The sequence below is a fragment of the Ambystoma mexicanum genome, chromosome 9 (assembly GCF_040938575.1).
Source record: "Ambystoma mexicanum isolate Mex_15411 chromosome 9, UKY_AmexF1_1, whole genome shotgun sequence".
NCBI classification, from domain to species: Eukaryota; Metazoa; Chordata; class Amphibia; order Caudata; family Ambystomatidae; genus Ambystoma; species Ambystoma mexicanum.
Window position 1 is genome coordinate 107,536,667 of NC_090931.1, and position 13,666 is coordinate 107,550,332.

The 13,666-nt window shown below is 41.2% G+C and overlaps 1 protein-coding gene across 10 annotated transcripts in view; it reads right to left on the minus strand.

The window, feature by feature from the left end:
• Positions 1-13,666, minus strand: part of LOC138487712 (adiponectin receptor protein 2-like) — a 1,243,553-nt gene that overhangs the window by 284,400 nt on the left and 945,487 nt on the right. For all 10 annotated transcript variants that reach the window (XM_069614254.1, XM_069614248.1, XM_069614245.1 and 7 more), the window contains 2 exons: positions 11,659-11,780; positions 6,043-6,102 (listed from right to left, as the gene is read on the minus strand). In XM_069614254.1, the coding sequence (XP_069470355.1) occupies positions 6,043-6,102; positions 11,659-11,780 (182 nt within the window). The remainder of the gene's footprint in view (positions 1-6,042; positions 6,103-11,658; positions 11,781-13,666) is intronic.

The following is a 13,666-nucleotide window of genomic DNA, read 5'->3' on the forward strand; positions in this document are numbered from 1 at the left end:
GAGACCAAGAGCTGTGGCCCCATGACAAGTAAAGGAGTTTGCCATGGCCACTGGGATGTGACGATTGTCAAAACAAAGCAGGAACATAGGGGGAGGCCCATATATGTTGCCATAGTTTATTAACTTGCATATCCTGTCCATTGTAGAAAGGCAGAGTCCAGTATAATCTTGTGACTCAGTGAGTTTTTTCTAGTTCTCAATTATAGCCTAAAGCCTCTGGCTCGTCCTTCACCACCAACAAGGATAATGCAAGGCTCTGATGGATTCCTTCTGGTTATGTGTATCGCAAATTGGAATCATTTGCTGATTGACCTTACCCTTCAAACAAGCTAAAGTTGTATTTCTTTAGACCTTAAAATGGCTAATGACCTGCAGTTTTACAAACATTTGAGATGATGATGATGCTGCGTTGTCTTTGCCACAGCAAGCATTGTCCCATCTATCACACCCTGAATTTAACTGTTGGATCTTGCAAATGTTTAAGACCCTCAGCTGGACTTGGGCCGAACGCAAGGACATCTGTTAATGGCCTCGGAATTTGCTGTTATGTTCCTTGATTCGGTCTTTGCGAACTGGAGCATGGTGACTGCTTAGGGATTAAATAGGGATGCAATTGTTGCTGGCTGTCAGCCGCAGCTCCCAAGAGTGTATACTTGCAAAGAATTGTGTGCTCTGCGCATAAGGTGGGTTTTCTCCTGTGTGAAGGGTAGTGTGGGTAGGATGGGCAATTGTTAACTTTGCAGTTGAACGTAGTCATTCATTTGTCAATGCGGGCAGCACTGTGTTGAGCATTACCTTCACCCCCACAATTGTGTTCCTTTGCCTTTCCACAAATGGCACAGGTCTTGCATAGGGTGGGAGCCAGAGTAGGATTTAAGGTGTTTACTGCTCCTTGCATCTTCTGAAATAAAATTGTGTTAAGACAGCATTTACCTTGGGAATACTGTTAGGTAAGAATTTGTAGAGTCCAACTAGTGTGGGACGTTACAAGACTTATCTCTTGGTATTAGGTAACCCACCTTATAATATTGTGTACTACACAAGTTGGTAGTGTGATTGAGTAGGTAGCCAGGCTTATCTTAAGAGGGGTAACGTGAGCTGTAGAGCTATACAATGAAATCAGTAAATACAGGTATCCAAGTAACATTTGTACACTTAGAGCTATATTAGAAATCCGTATTTATATATATACACAAGGATAATTAGACAATCTTTAAAAAACAGCAACTACTAATAACATGAATCCCAAAATTTAGGATTCAATTCAACAAGAGCAATAAAGCAGATGAGTAACTTTTCATATGTTATACATATTTCAGCATATTGAGTGACGTCATTTGAAGTCAGTAACAACACTTATTTGTGATCACCATTGCAATATTGAGTTATAAGTAGGGAAAAGTTATAGTTGGATCAGAACATACTTTGTACTTTGAAAAACAGTTATATTCTCCCAGAGGGATGTAGGTAGTCTTTTATCCCAGCAATAATAGTGTTCAACAATTAAAACCTGCAATGGAACAAGCACTGCCAAAGCCAATAGGTTCTGAAGGGGGCCTTTAGGGAGCTAGGACAGTCAATGCGCTAGTTCAATGTTCTGATCCTCTCTTCTTAGAAACTGTTTTAGAAAAGTCAGTAGTTCAGTAGAAAATCACAGAAGCTCAAGAGGAGCCACCTTGAAGAAGCACAAGCTGCAAGGCCAGTGCAAGTGGGTTGATGTCTACTCTAAAGAGGGTAGAATAGCACTCCCCAAGCTAGGAAGCACCAGAAATGGCAAAAGGTGTGAACTGAAGAATTTGTTCCAGCTGGGTGCCTTCATGTTGCAGTGTAGCAGACCCTTTTTCCTGGTCCTTGTTCGTGGTGACGAAAGGGAGGTGTCTGGCGGGCTTCTGAGGCAGCACTCTAAAGAGGGGCTCTGCAGTAATGGATTCTCCTTGATTCAACTTCCTTTTGTGGTTTTACCACCTTTTTCTCAGCGCCAAAGAAGAATCAACAGCTTTGGTTAGCAGTTACTTGATCCCACAGTCGTGGACTCTGGTGAAGGGACTCTGGATGAAGATTCTCCTGCTTCTGTAGGGTCCTTTGTATGCCCACAAACTTTTAGCCGGATTCGCACTTCTGAAGACAATGCACTCGATGATGGTCAGGGGTCAGCGGGCATTAGTATTCTGCAGCCTTGGAAAGTAACAGCAAGTCAGGGATTGCACCAAAATTAAGCTTGTCTCAAGGCTAGTTGGTCCCACCAGCCCAAGGGAGGAAGTCGTCCCGTATTGGTCTTCCCAGTCGAAATGAAACTGGGTCAGCACAGCTTCAGGGCTTCACCAGGCACTTTGCGGACCAAGAAGGTGCTGCTGGCGTCTTCACATCTTCTTTGTCAGATGTTGTCCTCCAATGATGGACTCTACCCTCTAGTCCCAAAAACCTCACCTTTTAGGTAAGTTCCCATTCATTCACAGCCCTGGGCTGTCAATCAGCCAGCAGAGTAGCTGTCCTCCTGGACAGACAGCCTGGCCAATCAGAAGTGGTTTCACTCAGGCACACCTAGAGACAAAGGACAGGGAGGTTTCAGGACCCTGCATCACTTCCTGCCTTTCCAGATGCAGTGGAGCCTGGGAAATGCACAAAGGACTCAATCCTGATTCAAACAGAGTAAAAGCCCAGAAGGCACTAACTGACGAGAAATGGCAAAAAAGAAGTCGGGGCCCATTTTGAGACAATGGTCACCCTTGGGTGCTGTACTGCAGCTGAGGAATCAACCTGCAGATACATGGCACAAGGTAGTCAAAAAGAAACCAGTGCCACCAGCCATTCAAGTTAGCTAGTGTAACAGAAAGTTACATCAGAAGTGGGATAAAGGAGTTACTATGTAACCCCCCAGCACTCCACATAGGATGGTGTGTGCTGGACCCACAAAAGAAAGGGCAAGTAAGACAGCAGTCATCCTACTATTCTTTTGACCAGTAGTTCACCCAAGAAAATGTAGGTAAACATTAAGAGAAGTCCAAGGGACTTCTCAGTGGCACTCAAGGTGCTGTGAGACAGAATGCAAAAAGCAGATACCAATGGAGTTGACCAGACTCATTTAAACGGTAAGCAACACAGAAATCCTACTCAGGAAACACACATGAGTGAAAAAAGTCCCACTCAGGAGTTAAAATTAAAAAGCCCCGAGTCCAGCAAAAGAGCTGGGGAGTCTCTAAGGTTAAAGGGAATTGGCACAGAAATCAAAATTCTCCCTAACAAATACAAAAGGGAATAGCTGCAGCTGTTTTCAGGTGGTTGCTCAGACACCATGTTTCACTTGGCAGAATGGATTTGTAGGATTGGGGTTTGGTGTGGGGTGCTGAGGGATTTGCAGAATTACAGGGAGACAAAGTCACAATCCCTTATTTAACTGCTTTCTTTTTTCTCCCACCTACTTTTCTCCAGCATACTAGAATGTCTGCTTGCTGATTAGAAAAATAGCGGAAACGTCCAATACTCCCATTGCCTTTGGTTACCATGCCTTACTACCTGCCCTCCTTCCCTCTGTGCCGTGAGAGAGGCTTTCTAGAACTCCTCATCTTGGCTCATTTAGAAAAGACCCCCACTTTCCCAAAAACCATTGATTCCCCAGAAGGCATGAAGAACTGATTTTCATGCCAATTTCTGCGGTTGAGACATGTCATCAGTTTATGTCATCATCGGTTGGGTGAACAGAATTTTACTTTTCTTCATTTGACCCCTAATTTTTGTTTTATGGTCACATTCATCAGGTTTAGGGTTGGAGTTTCGGGGCATCACATGAGTCAACAAGGCCTTGTGGTATTCCTTGTACATCCTGCATGTCATCCTACCATTCTCTGCACTAAATCTCTATCCCCGAGTTGTAGCTGGTGTAAGAGGGGAATGTCTGGCAGATTTTTCCAGATGAAAATAGGAACTGAAGGTCACGGGCCAACTCTGATAAAACCCTAAATAGGTAGAAAGCAGGACAATGGACTGTGGTAAACCTGCACAGTCGAGGAAGACTATTTGCTGAGTTTAAATTGGCGATTTACTCACTCACTTTTTGGGTTGAACAAGAATTTGAACTGCAATATTATTTTCTTTTTATTTCTTTATTTAGGTCCCTACAAGTTCCTTTATTCAATATGGCAACTAGATGACACAGTTGAGGGGCAGGGCCCCAGAAGGGACCTAAGCCCCAAGGAGGACCCACTGGCTCCCACCAGGCTAGCAGGCACCAACTGCTTGAGTTAGAACTCTCACTTACCAGCAAACATTCCAGACACTCAGAAGCATTCTAGCAATGACATCATACACTCAAGCAACACTGATCTCAGGCAATGAAATATTATTTTAATCCCATCAGTATAGAACTATATGCTCTCAGCTGTTTCTGTGGTGCGACTGTTAAACCCTCATAGTCCATCGATCTACTCTGTGCTCTCTTATATCTCATACAAGTCCCTTAACGCCCCTGCCCCTCACTACAACCATCCACACTCTGCCTAAAGAAGCCTAAAGAACTTTCCCAGTGGGATCCTGGATTGTGGCCTCACTGCTTGCCACTATGGCGATTGTGTGTGCTTTCTTATGCCATTGAGTAGGCTGCACGGCCATCAGGGATCTTTGGGATCAATCTGTCTAGCGTTGAGCCTGAGGTGGATCCATCACATGTTGTGCATTATCATCGCCATGCTCGGGGGACAGTTGAAACCCCATTAACCACGAGTAACTTTGATTTGAACATGTCATCTCCCCAGGTGCTGGTGAAAATAAATGTGTACTTACCTTTTTTATTGGATACAATGGAGCACTCGAAAGGAAAGGGCATCACACAAGACACAGTTTGCCCAACAATTATTGCTCCTAAACACTAAATTCTGTCAAAGCCTTGCCACATGAATTGCAGCATCTAAGCCTTGTAAACCGAGTCATCAAGGCAAAGGGAAGAAAAAAAGTTTAAAAAAAGAATTAGACAAGAGAAACAATGCTGCTGCTTATCGAGGCTTTTGTCCCATCAATGCGATTATGACCTGAGGCGTGAGGGCTCAAACTGGGGCAGTGCTACGCACACTCCCCAATACTTTATTTTTCTATTCTGCTGCTCCTCATCATGCTAGAGTCCAGTCACCTACCTGGCAACAGCATCCTGAACGTGTGAAGGAAAAGGAAAGAGGCATAGCAGTACTAACTAGAATTGCCATCAACCTTTTCTGAGCATATGTGCATTAAGTCCATCTTCGTTTGTATTTACTAAATCCCTCAACCACTGCAGCCATAGCCATAGCCAAACCAGCGCCTGCAGTATCTCAGGACAAAGCACGGACACACAAAACAAAGAAAATCTACAGGAAACATGCTTTACCAGTGTTGGAACAAAATGTGTTGATCTAAGTAACTAAAGAAATAACATAAAATAATTATTTTTTTAAAAATATGTATACAATGCGCTTGTTCACACGTGTATATAAGGTCCCCTGAATTTTTGGATCAAAACCAAACCAGCTAAACGATTACTAGGTTTGGGTATGTTTGATTTGACCTAAAAACATTTGACCTTTTGACCAAATTGACCTCCATTGGTAAGGATGCAGGGGACACCCCCACAACTCCCTTTTGACCTACTTACATGAACATGAGGAGCGGGGGACACCCCCGCAACGCCCGCACCTCATGTTCAGGTAAATAGGTATTAACCTATTTGACCTAAAACAAAAATGTCAATTTGGACCGCATGCAAAAAAAAAGGTCAATTTGTTCAAAAAGTCAAATGTTTTACATCAAATAGGCTAATACAGATTACTATACTGAGCCAAATAATATATTCCTGAATTCCAGATTGGGTGTCATCCTCCAATGTGGAAGAACAGAGCCCATCTTTCCAAGTGACAAAACTGCAGATCAAACACAGAGAAGGCAGCTAGACTCATGCATGAAGAACAGGTTGAGGAACTCATTCATATTTAAGAAGTTCAAAACGCATGTTTTAAATTAAATCAGAGATCACCAATATATCATGCATGCACAACAAGGGTATAATTTTAAATCTCTTACCCTTAGCGCCCACTCACAATCAGTAATCGCCTCCTTGTATTTTTCCAACTTAATGTGTGCCTGAAACAATAACAATAGGACAGTATACTTATATGAACATCCACTTGAAACTACAGCTTTTTAGAGATTTTAAAGAGTCTCTGGTCCAGTAATTAGGAAATAAAGAATACACTGGAAAAGTGACCCTAGATTCTGCAAATGCAGGCTTCCCTGACAAAGTTTAACAGACAAATGATAGCAAGAGTTGCTACCTTGAATGCTGTATGCATCCAAATTTCTTTTGAGATTTTTACAACACACCTACAATTTAGGGGTCAACAAGAAGGAAGGACAGGCTCAGCATTCCTGAGAGAACTCGAATAAGAGAGCCAAAGAGGACATTTGGGCTGACTGCAACAGGGTACAGTTTCCATGACGCCCCCATAAACATGTCTGTTTTCCAGAAACCCTTTGCAGGACTGGTTGGGGGAGGTGAAGGGGTGGTGCGGGGTATCAAAAGAAGGGGTCCAAATGTGCTTGTCACGTATCCGTGTTGGCTTTTGTCACTCCTGCAAGGCACAACATAAGCAGTGTCGCATAGCAATTTGCATATGCAATTCTGTAGATTTTCTCATTAAATTACCTTTTGTGTAGCACAGCTAGCTATTTAAATTACCCTGTTCAATGAAACAGCAGCTCACACTGTATTCCTCTCTTGCCCTCTGGGCTACCTCAGCCATCTTCTCTGTTCACTGCAAGGTCAAAAGGGGCTAATGGAGAGAGAGTGCAGCAGTAGTCAAGTGGCAAAGACCTGTGTCGGAGTGCTAGGCAAGACAAGTTCTTTTTTCAAATAATTACAAACCAGAAGTAATCAGAACAATACTTTTATTAAGCTAACTATATCCTGTTTGGCAAAGACCAGTATGTGTTAACCTTTTTTTAATTTTTATTTTCTCTAAAAGACAGTCTTGCAAATGCAGTCCTAAAACATTAAGTTGTTACATAATGCAAAATTACTTAAACAACCAATAAAACATTTTTTTTTTTTAATCTTCCAACCTTTAACATACATATTCAATACATTCCTTTACATGAAGAGTATAGAAAGGAAAAAGAAAAGAAAAATCTTCCACCTTACATCAAAAAATTTCGATTTCAGTTCCAGATCAAATACTTAGTAATTATTGTTCTACCTATTGGGTCTAGCAGGATGATTCCCTAAGCACAACATTCTACGTGATTAGTTCAGTTCTTAACAGTTCATCTAAAAATTTCAACGCATCAATTGTTGTGCCAATTTTAGTTGCCACTAGACGTCTCTCCCAAAGTTGATCTTCCCCAAAAAGTCATTCAAAAGGTTGGCATGGCTTTCATTTTCTGCTCATTTAGCAAGGCACAAGTTATCAACAGATGTCTGGTTGTTTCAATCTTATCAGCTTTCATACAGATTCTGCAAGTCGCTTCTTGAATCGTGATTTGTTAACTTGCCAAAAGCAGCTCTTTGGAACCCATAATATTTTATCTCACTCGTAGGAGTAGGTCCCTAAAGCACAACGATGGAAATTTCATCAAGTATGCCGGTAGTTCATTCATTTTCCAATGTTCCCAGATGATTTTAATGCACAGCTTACTCCGATGTTTTAGCTTAATAGTTTCGATCCAATTTTTCTCCAAAACAAACCTTTTTTCCTTGTTGGGGTTGTTTCTTAGAGTATCAAGATCAATGTTTAAGCTGTTTAGCTGCCCTATGCATTTCAATTTCCAACTCGACAAGATTTTACTTTTTGGTAAGTCAATCCCTTTTAGTATTACATATGGGTCTGGAGGAAAGTCTAGGATACATTTCCAAAAAAGGGAAAGTGATTTCCAAAAAACAATTGATGTTAAAGATTGTAATCTTAGTTCAGACCTTATGACAGCTGCAGATATATTTTGTAATTTCAAAACCATCCTCTAAAAAAGGCCTTCACTTAAATCCCAGGTCTTCGAAGTTTAATTCAATAGGGACTGGGTGCCATATGTTATGACTGGAGTCACCTTTTGCTTATAAAAAGGTGACAATTGAGCTCAATGAAAAAGTACCATAGCGTCGATGCAGAGCTCTCCCCTGATTTGTTAATTTCAGGAGTTTTTCCTTGATTACCATATATTGGCCCAATTCATTAATGTTTTTATTAATAGATATCCCCCAAATATGTTATTGAGTCAACAATTTCTAGAGGACTATTTTCAATCTTTCAACTGAAAGTTCCCAATTTGTTGTACTTACGGCCGCCTTGGATTGAGTGCATGAGGATTATCTTAGATTTTCCTACGTTGATTCTCAGGTCGTTTTTGTCCAGATAGGTTTTCATTGCATTAAGGCGCCGTTGCAATCCAATAGCTGTTAAATCAACGAAAACTAAATCATCCGCACATATAATCCACAGGATTTCTCCCTCCTCGATTTTTGGAGGAAAGGCCCGAACTGATTTTTGAGAATCATTCAAGTCAGCTAAATATAGAACAAACAAAAAGGGTGCCAGGCCCATCCTTGTTTGATCCCAGGAGAGGTATTTATTTTCATCGTTAGGTTGCCATCTTTGCACAACTGAATTTGAATCGATGTATTGGAATATAACGCTTGGATTGCCTCCAAGGGATCTTCCGAGCAGGCCCAATTTCTCAGTTTAGTCCAAAGCAATTCCCAGCTAATACCATCAAAAGCTTGTTCAAGATCGATAAATCCAAGGTATACTTTCCTCTTAGTCTCTAATGCTCTTAATTTCAATAGGTTCAAAATGAACAAGTTTAGGGATGTTCCCACACCACTTACAAATGCAGATTGTCGCTCGTCTAAGATGTCTGCTTTTTTGGCCCAGGCTTTCAAATCACAGCAGTAGTAATGCAAAGAGTTTGCCTATGGACTCTAATAAGGAAATGGGCCTGTAATTTTTCAGGTCACTCCAATCCCCTTTTTAAAGATCGCCACGATCAATGCTTCCTTCCATGATGCCGGCAGGGTTTCACTTTCCATGACTTGCTTGAATAGTAAATAATCAGGTCTGCCCATTCATCTTTATTAGTTTTGAGCATTTAGTGCATAATTACACTATTGCTACTGTACAAAACACTGCATTGTCTGTATTTCAGCAAAGTTTAGGTTAGTGTATCTAAATCTCAGTGTCACCTATATTTCATTTTGTTGGGCAAGGTGCATCATACTGACAAGAGAACACTTTTGTTTTCAGTCTTTCTTTCCTCTTACATAATGAATATACAAAGCCAACTATGTTTACAAAAATAGTGATCAGTAGTTCTATCCAGTCTGAACATCTACAGATCTACTGCAATACCATAACACTGTAGTTAGCCTCCATAGCTAGCTTTGTTCTATGATTATCTTTCTATTATATTTAACCACCTGCGGGGGTTAGCTGGCCTATCCAGAGGCAGGGAACTCAAGCCGAATCTGCAAGTGACCACCAGCATTTTATGCTGGTGCCGCTGCGCCTCTGCCCAGACTTCATCCTTTACCTGGAACTGGTGCCCCAGGACAAGTCTCCACTGGAATACCAGCACCCTGTATCCCCGCTGCCTGCTCACTGGTGCACCTCCTGGCTCACCTACAGGTCCCGGAAAAAGTTCTTTCAAATGGCAGATGTGTGTAATTTCTGATTTAGGAGCAGCCTGAATTGGGCAAAGGATACTTTTCTAAAAAACAAACCAAAAAAGGATCACCACCCCAGATGGTAGCTTTATGGCGATAAATACTTCTTTCATGAGTGCGCAGGGCTGGAATGCTGTACTTGGGCCTACCTGGCTCAGGCTTAAGGAGCGTTAGTGTACCTGCTATCCCTGGAAGTGAAATTTAATGCTATATTGAAAACAGTTATTATCAATGACAGTCAATGGACATCTTGTCTGCCTTAAGTTGACAATTGCCTGCCGCAACACCATACTACGTACTTTGTCCCGGGTTATGACTTTCCTTTAATATTGCAAACTTTTTGAGTTATGAAACGTCTGAACTTCTCCTTGCACAGGAAATGATTGGTCAAGCACATCATCTACAGGACACTAGGCTGTGCATAACACAGACTGCAAGAAGACATGCACTAAAAATGGTTTTCGGAGCCTTTTTCATATCTGTTTATGTCCATTCGTGAAGCCAACCTTTTTTTTCTTACAGAAACTCATCTAATTAATGTCCTACTTCGGCAGTAGACAAAAATGCTGTATTGTTGCTCATTTTATGTCTTAGATACAAATAACATCAGGTGATATAAAAAAATATTAGTAAAACATTGCTAATCAAATACATTTACTAAGCAAGAAACGTTTGATTAGCAAACTCTGCTAATCAATGTTTGAAAATATATTCATGCCTTGCTCCTGTGGGCAATCAATGATGAAGGAACAATTTAATCTAGGAATGGACAGCCATGTTTCACAGCTACGCAAAATATGAGGTTGTGTCACGCACGAGATGTTGATTTGTTGTCTACTGGTTAAATTGCAGAGTCTGAGTTCTAATCTCAGATTTCAGAACTGATTTTAATTGTGTTATTCTGGGCAAATGACTCCATCTCACTGTTCCTCAGTTTTCTAATCTACAAAAGTCGGAGGTGATTAGAATCAGACTAACCACCAGTATGAAGAACTGTAGAAAGGCATTTAGATTGTCGGGCAAAGATCACCATTGGAACAGTATTATCACAACTAATCTACGCAACTACATTACAGAACAGAGAGCTGTTAGAGAAAATATATTTAATATTATAGAGCAGAAATTATTTCTAAACTGCTACAGTTATTTTCAGCACCTGTCTATATACTTTATAAAACATTAAGATTTAAAATAGTAATTCTAGGCCGCATTTTCATTATCTTATGTAGGGGAAGTTGGGATTTATACCACGACCCACTGCCATTTTCATTGTCTCCAGGCACTCTGGCAGATCTAAAAGAGAGGGAGGGTGGATAATAAAGCAATGATCGAGTTTAGCAGGTATCTATAGCACATTGCTGCCGTTTTAATGCCGTTAGCAATGCACAAGGCCAGCAGCATTCTTGTTTTTAGGGTTTCATTGTCAGGGGGTAACTCACTGAACCCATCTTACCCATGCATCTATCCATTCTCTATGCTCCTTCGTCATCCCTACAAATATAGCATGTATGGCAATACCATTGTTGGCATTTTAGCCTGTGGTATTTAAAGCCAAATCTTGTGATGGAACAATTTACTGAGGCCTCAAAACATGCACTCGCCAGTAGCAACTGGCTTGCGATAACGGAATGTTGCCGAGTAAGGATTAGTGTGCTGTATGTGGGGAATTGAGGGGCAAGTGGCTTTTAATTTCAACTTGAAATCTGTACCCATAGCGTAGAGGCACTATAACAGTAGTTCTTACCATTGACAACTCCTTTAAATCTATGCCATCAACACTGAATTAATTAGAAGACCACTCAGTCCACTTGGGAAGATTCCTATAAGCCTCAGCCTGGAGCGCTGTACCTACTGCAGATTGTGAACACAGACCTAACACAATTGACACTTGCAGCATTTTACTCGGGTAGCCAGCTGTTCTCTGGGAGGTGAAAACTCACAATGTGTGGTTCAAGTTGCCTTTCGGATCAGGAGTGGAGGACACTGACCTGGGCTCGGTTGGTGTACAAGACCTGCATGTCCTTCAGTCGGTCCAAGCCTTCACTGTACCGAAGCACAGCAGTTTCATAATCCCCTTTGGCAAAGGCTTCATTGCCCATGGCCTTCAAAGCTGCAAAAAAAAAAAAAAGTTATGTTCAAGGGGGAATATAGTTGCATGTTAAGAAAAAAACGTAACTGTAGTATCTATGACCCGGAAAAGCACACACATCTGGACACCATAATGCTTCAAAAGGTCACGTCTAAAATGCTTACCCAATAGCCGTCTCCAGAACTTCCCAGTTATGTATCAATTATGCTTCCCTTCTGGCATCCGTGTAGTAGCCATAAACATGATTAGCTGAACGCTATAGTTTCAGAGTTTAAAATTGCTGGGAGCTATTTAGCTCCTGGGTAGGGCCTAAAAGAGCCAGGTTACCTTAACACAAACAGCTACCCCTTTGGCTCCCCAGGCCAACTGGTGCCACACCAGTATGTCTATCTGGATATTAACTCTATGTGTCTGAGTTTATGTAAAAAGAGGATTAGTAACCCTCTAGAGGAAATGTAAACATGAATGGTGATATGTACTGAACACAAAGTACTAGTTGCATCTCATTTGGAAGTTAGATGTGTGGTATACTATCTATAAGTGCCCCATTCTGCAGCAGAGAGAAAGACTGGGAAAAGTTACAGCACAGGAAAAGAGGTGGCAGAAGAGGTATTAACAGAAGTAGTGGCAAGGATAGGTAAAGAATAAATGGGAGGTAGCAGCAAGATGGAAGACATGATATAAAAGAAATGTAAAAAAAATAAAAGGGAAATCACTCTAAAGAGAATGTGAAAAGGGACAGATAGGTAAAGCAACATGGCAAGAGACAGGGGATTCAACAGAAATTGCAATAGAGTACAAAACATAGAACCAAAGCAATAGAAGTGGGCCTCAAGGCATGTGCATTCTGAGTGCATGCAAATTTGGATAAAAAGACAAGTTACGCCATCATGCAGGCACTCAATTTACGAGAGTGGACTTTAAAAGCTCCTGGGTCACATGACCAACTCCTGGTCAGAGCAAAATCCTGAAACCCACAAGCTACTTCAAGCTCCTGGTCTATGAATTCCTATTTTGAATCCTGAGTTTTGTGCTATTTTATTGGCTAGGCACACCTATTTTGACAGTAATGTGGGGCTTTTCTTAAAGATCATTTGGAATGAAAGTGATTGACGAGAGCATGATAAGAACTAGTTCTTACAATATTATCATGCTTATGAGAGCTATGTTTGGAGGAATCAGTGGAGTGTTTGATTGGTCGGTGAAGCAGGGTGCTGTGAGGAGTCAGGAATGAAACCCCGGCACAAGTCAGCCATGTTTTGGGTTAAAGACCTATTTCAAATAAAAGGGTTGGGAAAACGCCTCTCTGATCCTTCTCTAAAGGACATTTCCCAAACTAAACCAAAACGAAGGATCGGTCTGTGTCAGGGTGTCAAAATTAAACTGTCCTTGTGACCAAATGTTCTATTCTAACCCTCACACTAAAACTAAATTATAAATGTGAAATGGGAAATGTCTCTAACCTTTGAAGTTCTTGCACAAGTGTTCATAAAAGACACAAAAAAGTTCTCAATATCAGAAGAGTTCTTGTTCCACAAGAGGGTTCCGCTCCCTTGAATTTCTCTCCCTTGAAGTTTCAAAACAAAATGTTCGTTATACTGGAAGTGCTCTTTTTCCACAATGAGGTTCCCTTGCTCAGGGTTTCTCTTCCTTGAATGACAACAGTTTCTTGTGTTTTATAGCACTGTTACAGACAAAGCGTTCTAGCTTTGTAATTCTTTTTGGCAGAACTAGGCTTTTCTTTATATGCTTAACACAGTTCTAATATTTCTATACTTAAAAGTTCTCAACTCACTTGTCATTGCGTGGCGTACCCTCATGCCATGACTACTTCTTGTTACACACTTGTAATTGTGCCTGGTATACTTTCCTGCCAGGGCTTTTGTTCTTACACACTTGCAATTGAC